General features: G+C 37.6%; 1 protein-coding gene across 1 annotated transcript; it reads right to left on the bottom strand.

Annotated features, from left to right (window-relative positions):
- On the bottom strand, window positions 1-21,437 carry LOC149801282 (dehydrogenase/reductase SDR family member 6-like). The gene is made up of 10 exons (XM_089955343.1): window positions 21,288-21,437; window positions 18,651-18,738; window positions 17,409-17,484; window positions 10,671-10,767; window positions 10,092-10,200; window positions 8,281-8,344; window positions 5,531-5,644; window positions 2,824-2,882; window positions 2,406-2,498; window positions 1-1,737 (listed from the first exon to the last, which is right to left on the bottom strand). The coding sequence occupies exons 2-10, from the start codon at window positions 18,720-18,722 to the stop codon at window positions 1,684-1,686; spliced, it is 738 nt and encodes a 245-aa protein (XP_089811469.1). The 5' UTR covers window positions 18,723-18,738; window positions 21,288-21,437; the 3' UTR covers window positions 1-1,683.
- Between the last annotated feature and the right edge of the window lie 2,724 nt (window positions 21,438-24,161).

The following is a 24,161-nucleotide window of genomic DNA, read 5'->3' as shown; positions in this document are numbered from 1 at the left end:
ATTGTTTCGAATTTTATTTATCTTGTAAATAGATTAATGTTAACATCAGTTTTTATTAATCAGAATTATAAAATATCTCCATTTTTCTGTTTTACCCCAAATGGTTTGTCATTTTTGTTTCGGGACAGTCTAAATAAATCAATAAAGATATTTCAGATCATAGTGCCACCATTTAGGATCAACATTTGTATGAAGAAATCTGTTCATGCCCAGTCGCTACACATATGGCTTTGGGTGTAAATCTAAGTAGTTTCGAAGTAGTGCCCCTAGAATAGAGTCCATGTGGTAGGAATGGACCCCTGCTCAGTATAAGTTGAATGTACACGTTTTTCATTTAATTCCCTGTAAACAAGTACATGGTTGTGGCATAGGAATGTTAATAGCCAACAAGGTATGACCGAAAGGAAAAGTCCATGGTTATTGTAATGGATTCATATGGTAAATGATAGCTGCATGTACAGATATGTATGTTCACGCAAAGTGTTTGTGTTTATGAATTGATAGATGGGATATCAATCAAAAATCTGTATTTTCATGCGTAGTAGGTATATATATATATATATATATATATATATATATATATATATATATATATATATATATATATATATATATATATATATATATAAAGAATACAAAACATATGCAAATAACAATCCTTTCAAGTGCACTGGATCCAGCAAGGGATCACGTGTGTCAGGGATTGATTAAGATAAATGCAATAAACTGACAACGAACAGTGCGAAACTAGTATCTAGCTAGCCTGAGCGCTTTCGACTCTTTAATGAGTATTTTCCAAAGGAAAATACAAAACATAGACAAAACAAACAAATAAAACGGAAAACGGTCATGTTTGCTTAACTTTACATGGCTGTTTCTACAGGAATTCAACCTTTTAACTCTATTATGTGTCAACTAGTTTATTTCATCTTGCGGCTGATACTGGAAAATATTTGTATTGACCAAGAAATTGAGGAGCCATAACGACAACTGTTATTTTATGTAAATTTATGTAAGCGCAGATTATTTCCAGGATATTTCATTGTTATAGTAGTCATAGGCTATTAAACAAATTTAGAGAATTATTTAAAAGAACATGAGTCGGCTACAAAAGATAATTTTATTTTTGCATGGTTGTCTTTTCTAGTCTTCTTGGTCTAAACCGCACGGTTTCAATGTTCTAAGGCGGCGTATCCAGTAAGATTCCTTTTCTTTCCTGGTTTGGGGACTCCAGTTTAGGTTGTGAGCAATTGCAATAAATGTTATATCACTGAAAGTGTGGCCACGGGAGGGGAAGTGTTCTGCGACTGGGCTTTTGTACAGCTTCCTTGTCATCCAATCAGATCTATGAAGGTTGATCCTTTTGTGTAGCTTTTCAGTTTCTCCGACATACTGAAGGCTACAGATCTCACATGTGATGAGATAAATGACATTCTCTGTCTTGCACGTTTTGTTTGGACCATGTATGTTTAATTTTTCTCTAGTTTGGGGACCTTAATAATTGCTACGTTAGGACAAAGTGACGAAGTATTATTGCTGTTGTTAATTATTATTATTATTATTATTATTATTATTATTAATCTCTCGTAAAAAAATATATAAAATATTTCACACATTAGACACTTTCTACATTTATTTTCTTCTTAATCCAAATCTCGTTTTATTCTATGCATCCATTGCTTCTCACAGACTCATTCCACCGTCGATAACAAATTCTTGTCCGGTAACATAGGAGGACTGAAAAAAGAACTAAGTTTTTTAATTCATGTACGTACATTGTTAATATACCGTTGATAAGACACTTTCCATATATATATATATATATATATATATATATATATATATATATATATATATATATATATATATATATATATATATATATATATATATATATATGTATGTATGTATGTATGTATGTATATATGTTTAGGTAATACTTTGTTTATTTATTGACCAATAATTTATAAACCACTTGATATATTTCCTTCATGCTACTAGCGAAACAAAACGCAGCGAAGACAATTAATTCTTTGATCCATTCAAACTTTTAACTTTGGGGTCAAGGTCACAAGTTTTACATATATGCCTTCATCGTGAGCGTTGTGACATGAATGCCCTGGCACAAAGAGAGAGAGAGAGACAGAGAGAGACAGAGAGAAGAATCCATAGCGACTGTATATTTAAAGGAGAGTTAACTACTGAGTAACCAAGCTAGTTTATCTGCAACCATGATTGCTTATATTAACAACTAAAATATTAACGACTAAGTTTCATCATTTTTATGTGGTGATTGATTCGTCTAATAGCAGTGTGGGAGACAAGGCGACTAACGATAAAGCTAGCCTCATTTAATTATATTTACATATATTGTATTGTATTGTCGATAACGTTTCCAACATTACCTCGTCAGAGGCTAAATAGACAACTAAATGAGCAATTTCGTCCGATTTCCCAAGTCGACCCATTTTCTGTCTGGCTATAAATTCTTCATACGCCTGAAAAAAATAAAAAAATAAGTCCTAGAAAGTATAAGCACAATAAAACAGAGAGAGAGAGAGAGGAGCATCAGTTTCAACATCAATATTTCTATAAGAGTTCTTCAGAGAATAACCAGATGCGACCATCCATGCTAGTAGTACTACTTCCTTTTCCACCATCACTTAAACCACCTTTACAGCCAGATCAACCAGCACGATAAAAACAAGTATCATCTCGGCTCTAAATAAATTCTGATCAAAAGAGGAATGAATCAAATATAGTTATCCCTTTTGCAAAAGAAATCAGTTTAACTGTTTATCGGATTTAAACATCTTAATTCACCTTTTGGGGATCCGGTCTGGCATTAAGCCTTTCACGAAGAGATGGTGTATCAACTGTACCTAGAAAAGAAATGATCTTAAATAGCTGCATTTAAAATGGACTTAGTTTCTATATATGTCTCTTCTCGCTATACCAATATGACAGTCAACCTTAAAAGGAACCAAGAGTTAGTCGACCCGATCATTCCTCTCCAGGTGAATGCCTCAAATTTTTAAATCACGTTTAATAGTTTAACAATATTTTGTTTAACGATCAGAATTTTAGATACGTCATTGGAACTAAAATAGGCACAACATGGCATCGTCAAAGGGCAACACTTTTATATTGAGGCTTGACAAAAAAAATTAACGGGACACCCCGTCCCCATACATAACCTGGAACAGATTCATTGATGACGTTGGATGAAAGTAGCGTGAAACTGGTTTTGATCGATTTTAAGAACTCTTTGAATTCCCTAATAATTGTCACCCAAGTAATACGTCCACATCCGAGTAATCAAGCAGATCAGATGTCTATTCCATCATCCAGGACAGGCGAATATAAACTGACTTGTACTGTAAGCCAACTGACTCGTAACAACATCTTCGTCCAACCATCTGTCACCCTGAAAACATCGTAATGTACCCTACATAGGGCTAGGCCCTCGTATCATTCACGACTGCTCTGACCCTAAGAATTTCGGAAGTAGGGTCAGAAAACTCAATGGGTACCTTAGGCTAAGAAGATACACGCGAAAAAGTATTAACAGAGAGATCGCTAAAATCAGGGTCTTCGAAACAATATTTTCCTAAAGTACGAAACCGAAACAATTTGTATATCTTTCTGGAGCAAACCACTCGGATGTCTTTCGCTAGCAATTGCGTCACACTTCTGATGCTCGAGGGACCACAATTAGCGTTCCTCCTCCATCATAATGAAAGTACGGAATCCCCGTATTTTTTTGGTGATGGGGGAATGCACATCGCCGTTGTGAAGCTAAGAATTAACCAGTGCAGTTCAAAAAAACTTTCCAAACAAACCGTTATGGGAATGGCATTCACTGCTATGCAAATTACGTCATATACCAACCAATCAGGAGTCACAAATGTAATTTGTACATGTTAATGATATTGGTTTGCCAGTTACGCTGGGTAACAGCAAACCTGATGCCCCGAAGCAGAAAGAAATCATCCGGAGACATCATTGGCGTACTAAGAGTAAATGGCGCCCAGAGCGACAATTATGGTCCAAGGGGAGTTTAGGACCTCTGTTTAAGACACATGTGAAGACAAAAGCTGCCTGCGACAAAATAATTACGATGCTCAACAACACGCGTAAGCTTGATCATCAAACTAAGCTTGGGTTGTCGTGGCAAACATTTCATCAACCTCCTGACCTACGAGAACTGTGCCATCATAATTTTGCAGATTGGCAAATTCTGCGTTGAGAACATCGTCAAGTTGAGAAGTTGTGTGAAAGTTGGAACCGTTTTCGTGTATCCGGCTTACTGGTGGTGACAAGGAGTTATAGGAGATTCAGACAGTGGCGTAATGCTAAATAAAGAAGTGTGTGAACGCGATAAAGAAGCGAGGCATGTTACGCATGTTACTCAGATGCAGAGGGATAATGGCAAGCGCAAGATAAGTAAGAGAACGCGCATGAAAAGCAAGGTAACACTCTTCCCGCACCACTACACCCCTGGTTTCAGATACAATTATTTGCATAGTTTTTACACATCACCCGATAGTTTTGTTCTGGGGGTGATGGTCTTACTGCCTAACTAACGGCGCTGTGTTTTGATGTCGACTAACAGTGCAACGAATGTCAAATTTTCAGGAATATCACACACAACTGGCAACCAATAATGACGCTTTTCTACAAAGTTATAATGTTTTTGCCAGACTTTACTTACCCTGATGTCTTTTCTCTAATAAAGTCAAATTGTTACAAAAGAAAAGGACCTGTTTTCAAGTTTCGTTGGCCTACATTTCAGTTGGTTGGAAAACGCTGAAAACCGATGATGCCGAAATCTGGTTAAGTTGAAATATTATTCTTTAACGAAACGAATAAAAATATATTATGCCTTTTGGAACTGTAAGCAAAGTTTCGTTTCGTTCAAGAATCATATCAACCACACGAACCTACTTAAACATTCTTCTGCATACCTCGACTACCGTTGCATTGCAACAAATTCAAATGCATGTCAACGGAACATGAACATGCGTCCATTTGCTAGTGTCATATTTTCGTTCCGCCAGGATAACGACAGCACAGTAAATATATTATTTACACATAAATCAGTGGGAAAGTATCGATATAGGCGGCCAAGGTTGTGAGATGTTCCTGAAACTTTGACTACCCCATTTCGATGTCAACCGACATCGGAACAGGCTATACAAGGCCGTTATTTAGATAGTAAGATATAGCACTAAAACAAAAACAACATGTGCTAAGTTATTGTTGAACGAATCACGCAGCTAATAGATGAGATACATTAGACGAAAGACTATCATGACGTTCGTCTTTGTATCGTTTCTTGCACCTACTGTATCGTTTCGTTGCCAACTACACCACTTGCTCGTACTTTGTACTTTTAAATCGCTAAAATACACCCTATCATGGAGTTTTAATCTCTCTCTCTCTATTCCAAGTAACCTTCACCTATAAGTTTTGATAATCGGAAACACACAGAAATATGGCGCAGCACTAAAACAACATAATACTGTACCAGGGCAGATACAGTTGACGCGTATGCCGTCCTTTACATAGTCGACTGCAAGCGCCTTCGTCAGCCAGATCACGGCCGCTTTCGTTGCACCGTACACGCATCTGTTTGGCGCAGCTGAAGAAAATAAGCACATGACTAAATCGACCAATCTTTAAGTACTCGTAGAAAAGATCATCATCTCGTGTATAAAAAAGTCAACGTGGCTTGTACAGAATTGGGTTGATTCGGTGTGATACAACATACATGCTGTATTCTATTTGATGTAAAGGCAAAAATGGGATTTGAACTATTAAAGCAAAATTCAAATATATGAAAGTGTCCGAAGCCTTTGTGGAATATAAGGATGCACCCTCTAGTCAGCCAGCCATTGCCTGACCCATACCTTTAATGACTTTTTCAAAATACATAATTAAATGCTCATCGGATACACCGCTCCGGTGGTCTAGTGGTTAGAGCGTCCGCCACGGATGCGGGAGGTCGTGGGTTCGATCCCCAGTCGAGTCATACCAAAGACTTACAAAAATGGTACTAACAGCTGCCTCGCTTGGAGCTCAGCATTAAGACTTTAGTGTTAGGACTGGTCTGTCTGGTGTCAGGATAATGTGACTGGATGGGACATGTCTGCGGCATGATGCCCCAGTGCTAGATATCACTATATTCTGTCACACTGCAGACATCGTAGCGATATGACTGAAAAATTGTTAAAGCCACGTTAAAAATCCAAATCACATACACACACACAGACACACACACACTCATCGGATACTATATTCTGTATAGGTACGGTGGAACTTGACGAGAAGAAAACAAAATTTCGTCATAATGAGAGAGTGCAATACGTACTCGCGTTAAAAGACGAGTTCAGCAACAAACAGTATAGACCCGGATCTGTCGGCACATTATTTGACGGTAGATCTGGGTCTGTGTCGTTTTGCAGTCAGACTCGACTTATACGCAAGTATATTCGGTATGAACACAAATATCCTATTTTTCTCCAAGAGCATGAACTAACCCGCGAAGTGAGTTCCGCAAATTAGCGTTGAAAAGATTCTAAAAGTAGCTTTGCTCGTACAAGGTGGGGATGACTCAAATATGCTTTAGAAAATTAAAATTAGACCCGGAGATCAAAACAAGTCCTTCTTCACCATACCCTGTGATTAAAATATAACATTTTGCATGAAATTATGGGTATTTATGCGAAGTTGACACCCCAACATTTGGTGTATCTGTCCTCAATCTAATTTTAGCGTACATTTCAAGGTGAGTAAAAGAACGATGAAATATTCAATTACATTTGATCCTCGGCCGAGTACGCGCTCCGTACAAAATGTTTTTAAAACGAGCAACATATCAAACCTTTTGTAACATATTTTTTAAATATTTAACTGTTGTGCCTTGCTTAAAATTGAATTTACGCGCCGGAAATGGTGAATTTTGGTATATCGTATATGTATTTGTTGGCGAACACGAGACAAACGTTGAAGAAAATAGCCAAGTCCATTTGTTTCTTTGAAACTTGCAAATTACACATTTTGACATGAAAAACTGTAATGTCTGATTATGTAGTCGACCAAAGTAAGACTGCGCCATGGACATTTCCGTTCCAGATGTGGTTCCTATTCAAAACTAGTCATCACACATCATTTAAGATTATTCTCGAAACTTTAATAAGCTGCATCAGAAAATCATATTTCCAAAGTAAAAGACAATTAAATTTATTGTTAAGTTATGAATTCCTGAAGGTTTAGAGAAAATAACATTTCCAGTTGATGACGCCAATCTTACCGACACGAAAATAAGTTGTACTCAAATATATATAAATTTTTGGACCAAAATAGGTACACAATATAGCAATTTTATAAATATTCAATCATCAGATATGTAACTGTAAAAGAACCAATCGCCAACGTAAGAGGTATAAACTTCTGGGCTTTGTTAGCTCCGCCCTACAAAGTTATAAATAGGACGTATCCACATCGCCATCTTGACGAAGTGTCGTTAAGCATAATTTTAGTCTTTATATTGTTATTCAGTTTTTAGGAACAGTTTTCAGAACTAAGACGCCTGACAGTGAAATAAGGAACTGAAATGCACATTTTGTTGAATTTTCGTATTCGCCCGGATTATACTTTTATTTGGGGGTAAATCAACAAAATTTGAGTTCTTATGCACAATCGGAGAAGATAAACCTCAAATTACTGTTCATATGAAATAATTTGAATAAATGTTTTAAAAGTCCTTTTGTACTTGTTCAAATATTTGAACATGTTACATTTATTTATTTTAAGGTATTATAAGAAATGTTTCCACGTTTTACATTTGTACAAATTCGCCTTTATTGAGCAGAAAACGCTTGATCTAAAAGAAAAATCGGCAATTTGGAGAACAGATTATTTTTAGATTTGAATTTTGTGGGCAGCTCCTGGCGTAATATCTCAGAATGTATGGTGGAAAAAATATAAATAATTAATAATGAGACCATGATAAATCCCAAAAAGTTAATATTACTTTCTGAAAATGCATTTTTCAAAACACCTTGAGCATAGCTATTAAAATGTCAAACAGCAGCAAAATGACACATTAATAGAAAATTCGAATGCCAGTTGAATTTAAACTATATCTTTCTCTCCTCGTTGCCCATCAATTTAAAAAGTTTTATTGTATTCAGGATGGCAAATAGCTAGCGAATTATTACAAAGACATATTTCTCAATCATCTCTACCATAGAATTTTAAAAGGGCGTATATTACCCATGATGCTTGAGACTACAGAGGCGACATTAATAATGCTCCCGCCACAGGCTTGTTCTCGCATCTGTCAGGAGAAGAAGAAAAAAGAAATATGTTGGCTTTAATGTTTTAAATATAACACAGCAATAATACAGAAATCCAATGTAGATCGTTATATATCTGGTGCAAACTATTTTACTCAACGCAATATTGTGAAATAGCTAGCGAGTAAACGTTGTTTTGGTCTGTAGTTCACCAAAATCGGTTTATCTTTACGATTTCTGTGAATGCTATACCCTTGTAATGTGTGCGAAGAACCCATTGTACTAGACCGCGATGAAGCATAGTCGTGCCATAAAGAGAGTTTTCAATAATTGTGCATACCATGTATGCAGGACTGGATGTGTGGTGAGTGGTGGTGGCGGTTGGTTCAGGGCCTCCTGTCCCACACCCCGGGGTTCTTGATCCCCCACCCCGCTCCGGCTAAACATAACCTACACACATTAACGTAGCCACTTGTCGCTTGAAATTTGACCATCGTTTAATTCTTGCGCACGTTTGTTGGGTATATATGTACACTTTGAGCAAATAGACATATACAGTTGTTTCGGTGCCCTTTCGAGCAATGTCAGGGAACTTTTGAAATTCTGTAACCAATCTTGACTGGATCGGATCCTGGTATGTTTCCCTATAATAAGTTCTGTGTGTGATAAAACCTTTGCATGATACCCAATGTATACGGTGTAAAACTAATGTCCTTCGGATGATGTTTCTACCACAGATAACCGATCTTGTTTGTATTAATCACATATCAGTTTTAACATAATTCCTTGTGTTAGTATTGCTATAATTTATATTATATAACCATGCATCATATCATCCTACCTTTTGTAAAGTTGTCTTGATACGCGTTGTAAATATGTGCTCAACAAGCCACAAGCTTCAAATATTTCTTTATCGAAGAACGCCTTTGTTAGTAGCATAGTCAACTGCTCTGGTGGCCTAAGTAGCTAGAGCGTCTGCCTCCGATGCGGGAGATCGAGGTTTCGAACCCCTGCCGAGGCATACCAGCATTAACGGAATAGTGTTAGGACCGGCCAGCCTGGTGTCAGAATATGGGTGGATGATGCTTAGTGTCTGTCGAATGATGCCCTAGCGAGAGTCGTTACTATAAACTGTTACACAGCAGACGTCGTAGCGATATGACTCAAGTTATTAAAGCTACTTTAAAACACACACACACACACACACACAGACACACACACACACACACACACACACACAGACACACACACACACACACACACACACACACACACACACACACAGACATACACACACACACAGAGTTGCATAGTCCTCGGAAGTGATAGTTGGCTTTAAAATTTCCTTCTCAAGAGAGATAAATCAGTTATGGAAAAGCCCTTTAGGGTTTGTTCATGTTATGGACCTGGATGTATGGGTGATACGTATTGGTTTAGATGTTCTGGTGTAATCATGTTTACGCCAGTGTCAGACTGGGACACAAATCTTGATCTGTCCTTAGATCAGGTGGTCCAACATCACTGAGGTCAATGGTGGCCCTTTCTTATGATGTTACCTAAAAATCTGCGTTTTTTCACGTTGTTATTAATAATGACTTTAGCATCCTTGGCGCATACACACGTTTAAAAGTATGTCCCTCACAAAGATGAAGAAGATATGTGTTTGCAAGTCAAATTTATGTGCCCAATAATAACGAAGCATGTCTTAAATAAAAGCTGTCAATCACACAGAATAACACATAAGTCTAGAGACGGAATGATACATTGTCAAGGGAATGTGCACCGTACCTTGGGGATGAATTCCTTACACATTCTGTACATACTCTTTACATTCAAGTCGAAACTGAAATCCCAGTCTTTTTCACTTGTTTCCAGCAGGGTACCGTGGAAAGTGTAACTGAAAGGTAAAACATATGGATCATGCTTCCAGGTTTTATTACGTAAGATATATTGAATATGTGGACATAATGTAAAGCAGGAGTTAGCCGATATTTCGGTAGTTTTACATTAACAGAGAAAATGTATGTCTGGTAATACGGGGTCGTGTCTTTGTCTACGTCAGCATTATTTTCTTTTAGCTTCTCTTTCTGTGCATGAATCAGTTTTATCCTTTTCATTTAGATATGTAAAATATATGATACTCAAGATAATGGCAACAAAAATGAAGCTGAAGAAAATGATAATTATTATTATCATTGCTAAATGTTATTCTTCTACATAAGAAGGAATCAATAAATATTTGGCAATATATTTTGCATCTTCAGAATAAATGATTTATATTGTTAACGTTTTTACAATTATTTACCAGGTGATGATGATGTCATTTTTCAAAGCAAAGTTCTATAGGTAGTATAGCAAATAGCTCACCCTGTACAGTTGAATAGAACATCGATTTTGTCTACCTTTGTGGCAAATACTTCAACCTCTTTTGTGTTTGTAACATCGAGATAATGAACCTCTATGCCTGCATAATAAGAATATAATGAACAAGACACAGTTATAAGTAACGTAATGGCAAGTTAGTTGGATTTTAAACATACCGAAACAATTAGAATTGAATTGTCAGCACAAAGAATGCCTGTTGATGGATTTACTGCATTCTTTTTAGCGAGTTCTTATTTTGGTTCTTTCACGCATTCTTTTTACCACACGTTTATTTTTTACTTAAATACTATTGAGGAATGTGTGTGTGTGTGTGTGTGTGAGAGAGAGAGAGAGAGAGAGAGAGAGAGAGATTTTGATGTTTTAACGTAGCTTCAGTCATATCGCTACTATGTCCGCAGTGTGGCAATTTATAGTGATGTCTAGCACTGGGGCATCATGCCGCAGACAGGTAGCATCATGTTCCGTCCAGTCAAATTATCCTGACACCATGCTGTCCAGTCCTAACAATGAACTCTTAATGCTGAGCGCAAAGTGAGGCAGCTGTAAGTACCATTTTTAAAAGTCTTTGGTATGAATCGGCCGGAGTTCAAACCCGCGTCCTCCAGCACCCGAGGGGGAATCTCTAACCACAAAGGAGTGGTTCTATTGATGATATACTAACCTAATTGTTATATCCTACATTTCCACATAAGCAATAAACAAAAAATCTTGCCTACCAAGCTACTGTTGTGATAACTCGGGGGTGGGGTGGGGGGCTAGTGTTGTTGTTGTTTTTTGGAGTAGAAAGACTCTTTTTTGCAAACGATTAAACAATAATGTAATATAAATGAACATATAAATGATGTTCTATGGCAAATGAAATAAAAAATGTATGACAATTTAGACCTACCAAATAAATGAAAAAAGTAGCATGCAAAACAGTTCTTTTTGCAGTGCTGTATATGTTGTAGATGTATGTTTGCAAATGAATGATCGCTATAAATTACAAAAAAGAAAAATTCAAATATGAATTTGAAAATATTTCATTTAAATTATTCATTATCCCTTTTGACAACACTAATATTGAATTATGCAATGTATACCTCGCTGTACTTGTTATTATCAGTCAATGCGTATACCATTTGTTGGCATTCCTGCATTGTGTTTGGCCATACTTTCTAGTCAGATGTTAACAGGTGTTATAAGACAAAAAAAAAAAACAGACACGAAAGTTAATTGAGCTGTATCCTTTCTTTATCGATTTTATTTGGCCAATCGGGCTGGTACTATAAAACATTCCCTTGTATTATAGGAGTTACTTGGCTCTAAATTTGAGATGTATTATTCCCAGAACGTCTGTATATGTTATAGAATAGATTCCTAACAGATGAGAAAGTAATTTGTATATTACGTTATGTTTCGCCGATAATACGTACCCGATCACGTTACATTATGATAACTTTCTTTGCTACCTCCGAATCACAGCCCTCCCAGATAGACGAAATCGTCTATCTGTCTATTTATTATATGTACGAGAGGAAGCAACTCACACAGGTTAATTCCCTTTTCTACCCGCTACGTGGTTTCCGGTCTAGCGGTTGTCCCAGTTCTTACTCGAGCGAAACCTTCAAGGATGCTTGCATTATTGAGAAGGGTAAGAGGGTTGTTTGTTATGTGATCAGGCAAGTATTATAGGAAAAACATTATTAACTCAAACTTTTGCTTTCTCCGTGTTTGCTTTCTACATTACCTGATTATATTAACATTAGGATAATAGATATCAAAGGGTGAAAACGTTGAGCGTATTAGCTCGACCTATGTCACCCTGTAGAAGCATGACTGCTCTACTAAAAGGATGAAGTTCTCTTAATGTTACTTTAGCACGACAAGAGACAAATTGTGTATTCACGTGCGGGGTATATCCCAAAGGCATTCCGCACTTTAATTATTGTCTCAACATCAAAGATTTCCCAGGCGAATCCAGCAAAAGGGACAAATTTATGCCTGGGTCTAAGGATGTGCATGTATGAATGGGGAGTAGTCACTGACTGTGCAGATACCACTAACCCAACGAGATTCAGTCCTCTCCTTAGCGAGGTCATGTCACGGAAATGGAAGTTAGGGAAGGCGGACTGGGCGTCCAATCAGCTAACTCTTCTATGTCCCGAATTGACATGTTACTTTCAAGGCCAGACTTCTGTAATTCGCTCGTATTTCGTGAGTTCCAATTCCTCATTAGTTTAAATAATCCTGTGAGAGTTCAGAGTACACTGATTTAATAACTCTCCTTTGGCCAAGCTCGATTATGTCCTGCATTCCTGCCTCAGCTGCAGGGTTAGTCTTTTGCAGCTGATGCGGATATTTTCCATGTACCTCAGGTAGCATCTGAGGGTATGTAGAGAGTCCAAAAGTTTTGCTTTTCTCGATCGATCGATCAAAGAGAGAGAGGGATAAGTTATTGTTGGTTGACTCGTGGCAGCAACCTGTTCATCGGAAGGAAGCAAGTCAAGTTATTAGAAAGGATGAACTCTAAGAAGCGGAAATGAATTCTAGTTCAAATCTATGGATATCATATGTAGCTCACACACTCTACGTGTTGTCATAAGTCATTCATGATAGCTGCTACAGTGAGAGAGGAAGACGATGGCTCAACTTAGTTACAGTCACTTCTTGTAATTTCGACTTCGCCTGTAGTCTCCTCAGTATGAAAAACGTGCCATCAGTTTAGCATCTGATGTCAATCCTATTGTCATGGTCACGGAACGCATCTGTAAACATGGCAGAGAACATCGTACTGAAGAGGGTCTGATCAACACAGAGCGTTGCTTGACTCCACTAGCGAATGCAAATGGTTTCGATGACCTGCTATCGTCCACTACACAAGCGAGCATGTCATCATGGAAATGCTGTACCATCATGATGAAATTCTTTGGATAACCCAGTTGTGCCATCATCTTCCAAAGTACTCCACGGCTGTCTGTGTCATAGGTCGATGAATGTCGTGTACAGGTTAGAGTTCTGTTCCTGGAATTTCTCCAGGATCTGAAAGCACCATGTTTGTGGTCCCTCATTATTTACTGACGCCACACAGACTCTATGACAGGAGTCCTTGATCGATATTATGCACGAGGCGATTCAGCTGAGTTCTGCCGAGGATTGTGCCAACTAATGACGGCAAGGAGACAGCCCGATAGTTGTCGCAGAATTGTCTGTTGCGTTCCCACTTGTATAAATGAACGACGGATTCATCTTTACACTCCCCGGGAATAGTTCCTTGAGTCAACATTGACAGCAAGAGTTTAGTCTTTTTTTCCTTCATGTGCGAGCCTCTGACTTTGTAGACTTTTGCTGGTATAGTATCTGCTAGAGCTGCTTTGCCATTGGACAACAGGTCATTTGTTTCAGTCAGTGTTGGAAGATTAGCAAGTGTTATGTTGATATCCACAAGAGGCGGTCGATCAAATACCTCCTGACAGACAAATGACTCTTCACTGAGGAAGACGCATCAGTTTTCCGCCCATCTTTGAAATATATTTTCTTTGCTAGTGACCGTCATGATGCACTCTGTAGTGGAGATGATGTAGCGCGTAAATTGTAATCTAAGTTATTCATGTCATTCTTGTCTGTGTAGACTTTATAAGATATGCCGTAGCCAGGAGTCTTCTAACTCTCTGAGTTTGCACTGGACAATCCTCTTGATATTGTTAAAGGTCACCTTCTTTGTAAAGTGCTTTCTTTCAAACAAGCCTCTTCTTAGCCGATGTTTCTCATTCAGAAGTCTCTGTATGGTACAATCGCTCTCATCAAACCCGTCATATTGTATCTTTATATGGAAGTATTGCAAAGAACTCTACAATCATCAGTCCACAGGAGACCCAGAGGTGCTTGAAGTTCCAGACTCCTCAAATGATGATGATTTCCCCATTTTCAAAGAAGAGGTGAAGCCAGCAATAAGAGCATTGAAGAATGGGAAGGCAGCTAGAGTAGACAACACCCCACTGAACTTATCAAAAATGAGGGGGGGGGGGATCAGAGATAGAGCTATTAACAAAAATCTGCAACAAGATCTGGCAGACAGGTGAATGGCCAACACAGTGGACCCAGTCACTGATTATAACACTCCCCCAAAAATGTTAGCTCCAGCTGTGCCAAAATTACAGAACTATCAGTTTGATCAGTCATGCTAGTAAGGTGATGCTGAAGATCATCTTGAACAGACTGAAACCATAAGCAGAAGAAATAATTGCTGAAGAACAGGCCGGGTTCCGGAGTGGAAGAAGCACAACATAACAAATATTCAGTCTCAGGGTTCTGTGTGAAAAGTACTCGCAACATCAACAAGACATCTATCATGTATTCATAGATTTCTAAAATTTCTAAAAAGCCTTTGACAGAGTGTGGCATGAGGCATTGTGGGCCACAATGAAGAAGTACAACATGGGTCAAAAGTTGACCAATACCATCAAGCAGCTGTACGTCAAGGCTACCAGCGCAGTAATTGCCCAAGGTTCTGTGGTGGATTCGTTCCAGACATCAGTCGGAGTACATCAAGGCTGTCTCCTGTCACCCACGCTTTTCAACATCTACTTAGAGCGCATCACGAGCGAAGCCCTGGAAAACCACTGTGGGACAGTCAACATTGGAGGGCCTAATATCACCAACCTCCGCTTTGCAGACGACATTGATGGGCTGTCAGGCAGTGAATACGAGCTTGCCACCTTAGTGAAGAACCTGGATGAAACATCTTCCAAATTTGACATGGAGTTAAGCGCTGAGAAGACAAAGCTGATGACAAATAGTGGCAAACAAATCTCATCCAAGATTAAAGTCAGAGGACAGGAACTGGAAGCAGTGAGCAGTTCAAATATCTTGGTTCCATAATCATCGAAGAGGGATCAAGAGCAGAAATTTTGTCAAGAGCAGCACAAACAACGGCAACTATGTCAAAGCTTAGACCCATCTGGAGAGACAAGAATATCTGTATGAAAACTAAAATCAGACTATTGCGAGCACTAGTCATCTCAATCTTTTTGTATTCATGTGAGGCCTGGACCCTGACACAGAATTACAACGAAGAATCCAGGCAACTGAAATGAGATGCTACAGAACCATCCTTGGTATCTCTTATATGGACCACATCACAAATGAAGAAGTGCGTAACACCATCAGGCGCAAAATAGGCCAGTATGAAGACCTCCTCACCACCGTCAAAAAGAGAAGGCTGAAATGGTATGGTCATGTCACTAGAGCCTACAGTCTATCCACAACAGTCCTGCAGGGCAGCGTCCAGGGTGGCAGAAGAAGAGGTAGACACATCACAGAATGGACCAGGAAAAGTTTTGAGGAGACAAAGGCATTGGCACATGGTCGTGACAAGTGGAGGGAACTGGTTAGATGTTCAGCAGCACAGCGCCTCGACGACCACACTAGGTCAAGAGGTTGATGATGATGATATGGAAGTACACATTGGACATATCAAGACTTATCACGTACTGGACGTGTTTCATTTTCGTTATTCAACTACCGTTGGAATTTGTAACCATACATATTCTGGGTTAGAATAACTGTGTTTGCGAGTTTCGTAATATCTACACCAACTTATATATTGCAATCAAACCGGCGTATCCCGGTTGGATTGCAATATATAAACCCATTTCTACTCTACGAGATATCGACAACACTACCTTGAGTTATACTGGTAATATACAATTCCAATGTTTGAGTGGAATCGCCTGTGTTTTCAAAATTGTATCCTTTCATATAGTATATTCTGGCCTCATTCATCTTTCTGGGGGGGTGGGGGGTGGGGGTGGGGGGTTGGTTGGAGAGGATATCTCGACATCACTTCAGAGGCTAATCAGCGACTGTACTATATTCACGGATACATGATGATGTTCTGGTGCTAGGTGATAGAGAGCGCATCTCGTCATCACTCGTGAGACTAATCAACGATTTAAATGTAAGGTGCATGTTAAAAGTTTTGTACGATGTATTGTAGCGTGTTCGTTTTTGCGATCCTTTAGCTGCTTTTCGAAACGCTCGACTAAATGTTTCCGACCAAAGTGCACACACGTTGAATGTGTGTACCAAAGGGCAATGTGTAGACACGCGTCGTATTCATTGTCTACGATCTTAAATCGTTTAAATGTCTTGTACTTTGTTGTCATCTCTGAAATCAAGAAGAGGAACAAACAAGTGCGTACAACACATATATAATTGAAATAATGTAAAGCGCGTTCAGGAAACGCCCTAACAGTGCTATAGTTGATAAGAAAATCGCCCGAAAATGTATCCAGTGTTACCAATCACAATCACGTCCGACAACAAGGAACAGTACGATAATTCCAAACATATGAAAACATTCTTTGGAATTTACCAAATAAAATTAAGCACAATATAAAACAACAGTCTGGCTTACTATGCCGTTGAAAATAAAAGATGGACGATTGAATTTAAGTATAAGATTACATGGATTCTATGGAGGACATGTTTACAGCGTGAGAGTGAAATCTGGTAACTCTGTGTATAACGGTAAACACGGAGCGGTTAGTAAGGGGCGTTAATCTGTAAGAGTTGGTTCCCTGTAGCGAAGAGATCAAGCCCAATTAAATCGCTCATTCATGCATTTACTAATTCGTTCTTTGTTATACAGAAACGTGGATATGTTGATAACTGGAATGTAGGCGCATGCGCCAGCTTTCTTAATGCTGACAAATTATGATAACTAAATTATATTCCTACCTTCTTTCTCCAATTCCTTTAGTTTCTCCAAGTTGATATCCGCTGCTATAACCTTTGCGCCTTCCCTTGCAAAAGCCTGCAACGTAAAATCTAGGCATATACCCGTCATTTGTACACTGAATTCTCACTGACAATTTAAAAATGAATCATGCATTACGACGTAGCTTTGTTTTTTATTAACGCTGATACCGCTGATACATTACGGTATTTTATACGAGGTCTGTAAAAGTTATATGACATTCAAAGAAGCTATTTGTACGTCCATGTTGTGCGAATTCACACCAACAGCATGTACTGATCACTTTGCTAAATTTAAAACAATTAGGACTCGCTCAATAAAGGCAAATCGACGATTTTTTTTTAAAAAGGTATAATTATGGTATTAGTGGCAGTTCATCCTGTATGTTTAGTTAATAAATTTTGATAAATATTTTCGATTTTTGTGAAGTACATGTCTTGAATCTACTTGAGCAACTAACAAAATGAATATGTAATATTTTGTCGCTATCACTTGCCCTGCTGAACAACTACAGTGATAACCATAGCGAGTTATCGGGAGCAAAGAAGCATCTCCTTGAGGTTGTTTTTTAAGTAATGATTAACAGATTTCCATCGTCGCTGCCCGAGACAAGCTTTTGTCGCCTTGCCCGAGACAAGCTTCGTCGCCTAGATGCTGTCCAAGAGCATTCATTAAAGCTCTGAAATCATTCAGTCTGGTTTCCAGGCCTTCCATGTTCTGCACACGAGGCCAGGCTCATTCCGTTGAATGGCCGATACCAGCGGATTATTTCAAGATGGCGGAAGTAATACAAAAACGTGGAAATACAGAAACAGCATTAAAAAAGTTATTTCCAGCTGTGTCAAACACCGACTATACGTTGTATTATTTCTAATTTTTATTGCCAACGCATTTTTGTATTTTCTTCGTGTGCAATGTATAATGGGAGGCCAGGTGACCAGGCTGTGAAACCATTCTGCATATGGTAAATGGTCCAATCATATCCCTAAGAGCGAGGATCATTTATTCTCATTGTCTCAGCCCTAAATACTTTTTAATGTGCTGGTAATAATAAAATCATGTATTCAATAACTGTTTGAGATGATATCATAAATTGTCAAATTATGCACATACACAAGCAAGAAAGAGCTGGCAGCATCACGCAGTCATGGGTTTTTACCTTTGAACAACGATGGGATGATAATTTTATTTTCTCTGGTCAGTGTTGGCTGCTATGAACTCACCAGTGCGCATGCTCTACCGATCCCTTGTGCAGCTGCAGTCAGAACGACAACCTTCCCATTAAGTCGCCCCATCCTTTTTAAGTCAGAGCTTGTAATAAGACATGTCCGAAAGATACAATTAGGATGGATTTTAAAAGTATGCATGTTGTAAATTATGTACTATATACGAAGTTCACGATACTATATTATTCTAAACGTCATGTTTGTGCATTGTAAAATGAAGTGACATTTTTATTTGTTATAACAGATGTTCTTAACAACCATTATTTGTACAAATAAGAGACTGATTTTCACACTGAGGTCAGAAGACTAAGTAAATATACACTGTACAGTAATAACACCCACATCTTACACGAGCAGACGTTGTTGTAAATTTGTACATTGTACAGCAATAATATCCACATCTAACACGAGTAGACGTTGTAATAAAACTGTACGTTATACAGTAACAATACCCACATCTCAAACAAATAGATGTTGTAATAAAACTGTACATTGTATAGTAACAACATCCGCATCTCACACAAATAGATGTTGTAATAAAATTGTACATTGTACAGTAACAACATCCACATCTGACACAAATAGACGTTGTAAACAAACTGTATATTGTACAATAATAACACCCACATCTCACACGAATAGACGTTGTAATAAAAATGTGCATTGTACAGTAACAGCACCCACATATCACACCAATAAACACTGTAATAAATATGTATATTGTACAGTAATAACACCCACATCTCACACGAATAGACGTTTAATAAATATGTATATTGTATATTAATAGCATCTACGTCATACACAGATAAGCGCTGAAAAAAATGTCCAAAAAGACTTCGGAAAAACACTTGCACTAAATTTCCTGTAGTCAATATATTCAATTCATACATTTTTTTCACCCATTAAAAGAATCCTTTTTGGTTTTCATTTTGCGGTGAAAATTCTATGACAAAATCTTCGTTTATTTCTTTCCTGTCATTTACTATGTTATTCTTAAGCCCTTTTAACATACAATCCCGGGTGTTCCGTTTAGACTGGTGAGTCTTGCCCCGAATTGCACGCATAGTCACATCACATCGTTGAATAGTGTTCAGTTTTTTCCTCATCGTGTTGTCGTTAAAGGGTACGTTACAAACCGAATACGCGGAAATGAAAAATATTGCGTACACAGTTAAACGCATTCTCATCAGTTTCTACTTGTTGCATACAAGGTATCACGCCACTAGATTATTTTTTAATTTAGAATGCCTTTTGTTTTGACATTTTGATATCTGAATTAATCTAAATTAATTTAAATTCGAAAGACTGTGACATTGCTTCAAGTATGATTGAATTAGAATCTAAGACAACGAATAACACCCAACATCAATAAGGTTGGTCACAAGTCATGTGACTCTTAACGTGTTTTTTGTAAGATTGTTTATCACTAAAAGGGGGACCTTTGCACAGATTAGACAAATATTTTTTAACGAATACATATAAGAAATTAGATAAATAGATACACGACACTGAGACAATATGAAGCTGTGAAACAATTTGTAAGTACGAAGAAACTTATGCGTATGTATCATCATCTCCTATAGTTATCTGTCTTAAATCATGACATAACCATTAACTCGTCGACATTATTAACTTTAGCTGATCCAAGACCGAGAATCCTTCCGATCAACCGCCGATTTCCATCAACGAAGGTACCAAAATGGAGAGAACAAATTTGTAGCTCTATTCTTCTGAAACCAATAAATCACTGTGACATAGGAGAGTGTTGTTGGCACGGCTTGTGTGTTTCAAAAGAGTGTAAGGGATGTTTTAGACTGTTATAACGATGTCTTTAGAAGCGTTTTGCAGCTTTGGAAATCAGAACATTAGCATCATATACCTCAATTAAAAAATCTGAAGTGGTGAATTAGCTTAAAAGGAATGCACAGATGGCTCATACTGAACAAAGAGACGTTCAAACAAAGAAATGTTCTAACAAAGAGACGTTCAAACAAAGAAATGCTCTAACAAAGAGACGTTCAAACAAAGAAATGTTCTAACAAAGAAATGTTCAAACAAAGAAATGTTCTAACAAAGAGACGTTCAAACAAAGAAATGTTCTAACAAAGAGATGTTCAAACAAAGAAATGTTCTAACAAAGAGACGTTCAAACAAAGAAATGTTCTAACAAAGAGATGTTCAAACAAAGAAATGTTCTAACAAAGAGACGTTCAAACAAAGAAATGTTCTAACAAAGAGATGTTTAAACAAAGGCATGTTCAAAATCATGTTCGATGTTAGAGTTTGGAGTAATTGGTATTGGTAAATTAAAACTAGTCAAGTACTTACAGAATGCATGATGTTAAAGATTCATCCATTTCTTAACAGCATGTATCTATTGTCTTTGCAAATAAAGTACAGTGATGTTTGTGTTCCTGTACAAAGACATATTATTCAAAAAATGCGAGAATGATTGTCACATTTAGTTCAAAGGACTTGATGAATTTAATTTTCGCAGGAGTGACATCCCTATGTCACACGAATGGAATCTGCATGGAAAGTATGCTTGCTAAGTTAAACAAATCTTTAAGAAAGCACTTGCACAAAACCTCTTTTAAAAAATACTGTAATGAATATGTTATCTTCATTTACCTTTGTCATCCACCAGAAGATTCCGTCTTTAGTCTTCCTATTTCAGACAACGTTATGTTGCAAAATCAACCTTTTGTCTTTCTTACATATCTTTACTATATTATTCTTCAACTGTATTAACCTACGATCACGGGTGTCGTATTTAGACAGATGAGACTTTTCCTAAATTACATGCATAGTCATATCACCTTGCACTGATGAATAAGTCTCGAAAACTAGGTCGAATTTCCTCATTGTATGTTGATTAAATGGAATTACACAAACAAGTATACGAAGGATACTTATGACTGAGAAAGAAAAAAAAAACTCTTTCTCGTCACTTTACCTGAAGTATACATGGTAGTAATGTCTCGAGATTAATTCGATTGTCTTTTTGTCATTTGTTTATTTATTTAGAATGCACTTTATTTTGACCTCTCGCACGAGATTTGAATTAATTTGAATTGATCTATATTCAAATTACCATGACATTGCCTAACAGCATATCTAGTTACAATCTAGCTGGGAAATAGCGGCCAAATCATTTTGGGAGTTTAAACATGTTAGCAGCCAGCTTCCATTAGGTCAGTCGTACCACATGATACACAGTCCACATTACTTTTCTACATAAGGATGCGTATTTCTAGAGGCAAAATCTCAGTTTTAGTAACGTTTTCAACAAATATTAGTTATCGACTGACGATGATAAATTTAGACAAATAACACCGGGGCGTCATGAAACGTTAAGTTTATAAATTAACTGCAAAGATAACTGTCTTGAAAATGAGAAACCGTTGAGTCAAACAAAGACCCAACACCCCTCCTATTAACTACTCATATTGGTCCCTTACTTAAGCAAAAGAAGAGTAAAGAGAACTCCGTGCGCATTATACGCTTGATCCGTGTTTAACAATCCTTAGACAGTCTCCATTACTGCGTAGTTGACTCGGGAGTTTATTGACCAACAAGTCTGAATGACTTTGACCTGTTGTCTAGGTTTGCGGCATTGAACTGAAATTATTGTGTAGAAACCATTACTTTTGCATTCAACTTACAATGACCAAGTCTGACATGTCGACCGAAGATCTATAGGCTTCTTTATTACCCTAAATGAAAGCCAAAATTTGGTTAAGGAACTTACTCCAGAACAAATGTTATTCTGTAAGACCAATTTCTTTAGTACCTTTAGACTCCAAAGTCGAAAGGCATATTCCATACTTTTAGTGCAAGACCACTACAAGCTTAGGTCAGGTTAAGTGGTCAAGAAATAAAGCTATGCAAACACCATCACTTTTTCTTTCAGTCACACTGACCTTGAACTTTAACCGTTTAACCCTATAATCAAGAGGCTTTTTCTTACCCAACATACGTCATGACCCAACTATGCTCAAGGCAAAAGGCAAACAGTTGAACTTGAATTTTTGTGTTGAAACCATTGTGTCTTCCTTCAGTCTCAGTGACCTTGACATTTGCTTATCCCTTGCCCCAAGTGCAAGGCATCCATAATGTTTGGCTAAGTCTGTATGTAGAACGAAATGTTAATGTGTGGATACTATTTTTCTTCATCATGTTCTAGTGACCTTAACCTTTTTACATCTGGCCTCCGAACAAACATCCCTCTTTTTAACGCATAGTAGAATTCACCAATAAAGATGCTGAAGAACTGAAATCATCTTGAAGAAAAGCAGAATTTGACGGACAGACAAGCGGACAGCTAGATCCATGGATTACTTCACTCCGCCCAAAGGAGGACGTATAAATATGACAAACATAGTCTCAATTAACAGTTGAGTGTTGTTGGTATCCGAATAGCCTTCAAAGTACCAGGAAACAGCATGAACCTGAGGAAATTGTTCGAGTTCATAACACTACCTAAGACAAAATTCAGCATTTTGTAAACCAAAATATTAGCATCATGGACCTTCGTCCTAACTCTCAGATTTGAAGAGCTTATCAAGACTGTAGCGATGCATCGGAGAGAGAGAGAGAGAGAGAGAGAGAGAGAGAGAGATATCATTTTTAAGACGGAGATGGAATTCAAAATGCGTACGGGAGAGAGGATATACTGCAGTTTATTACGTTGGAAGAAAGAAGCTGAAATAGTTGAGCTGTGATTCTCAAAATGCTTGAAAAAAGAAAACTAAAGCGAACATTGCGAGGATAGGCTACAGAGTAAACATGACTTCCGCTAATGTAATGGGCATGCCCAGTGGTTAAAATAATTATGAATTTATCTTATCAGTCTGTCGAATGCTCATAAATACATCATATCAAAATCATTTCAATACGTTAGGCCTCTGGCCCATAATACCAAATTCCAAGTATGATATACACAATTAAATCGCCACATTTTATTTAATACTGATGAAAATAGACTCATTCGTGCGCGTCGGAGAACCCCGTCTTAACCTTTTACCTCTAATACAACAAATTTACCGATATACCAGGTATACTACTGTACGTTTCTTCCAACATCTTGGGCTTGACAATCTTTTGATATTCATTTTGACGTCAACGTTGGTTAAAGATGCTGAAATTACCGAAAATTTTATTTAAACTCCTTTATCTGTCCATGGATTATGAAGCTTTAAAACTAAAAAGCAATAATATTTTCTTACAAGGCAAGATAACAGAATTATCACAGTATCTGAGTCTGACGACCCGATGATGAGGTAATACAACTATTGATCTTGGTGTCTCCCTTCGGTGCCCCAACAAATCTTAGAGATGGTGGTGAAATCATCCATTCCGTCATGAATAGTGTGGACGTTTTGTTTCAGCTCGTGTATAATGTTTTGCACATACGAAGTGCTTGAGACAGAGACTTCAGTGTTGAAAAACAAGACCAATTTGTTGAGATGCATACGGTCTCCAGTAGAGTAAGTGAGCTGGTTG

The sequence above is a fragment of the Sinohyriopsis cumingii genome, chromosome 4, assembly GCF_028554795.1.
Source record: "Sinohyriopsis cumingii isolate HCF-2022 chromosome 4, ASM2855479v2, whole genome shotgun sequence".
In the NCBI taxonomy this organism is placed as follows: Eukaryota; Metazoa; Mollusca; class Bivalvia; order Unionida; family Unionidae; genus Sinohyriopsis; species Sinohyriopsis cumingii.
This window is presented reverse-complemented; position numbering and strand designations above follow the sequence as displayed.

What these genes read in the sequence shown, in the direction of transcription:
- LOC149801282 (XM_089955343.1), bottom strand. Translation starts at nt 18,722, where the DNA reads ATGGGGCGACTTAATGGGAAGGTTGTCGTTCTGACTGCAGCTGCACAA. An exon ending in AAAGGAATTGGAGAAAGAAG is followed by an intron (nt 10,768 to 17,408) that starts GTAGGAATATAA and finishes CTTATTATGCAG; the next exon opens with GCATAGAGGTTCATTATCTC. An exon ending in CCAGACCGGATCCCCAAAAG is followed by an intron (nt 2,499 to 2,823) that starts GTGAATTAAGAT and finishes TATTTTTTTCAG; the next exon opens with GCGTATGAAGAATTTATAGC.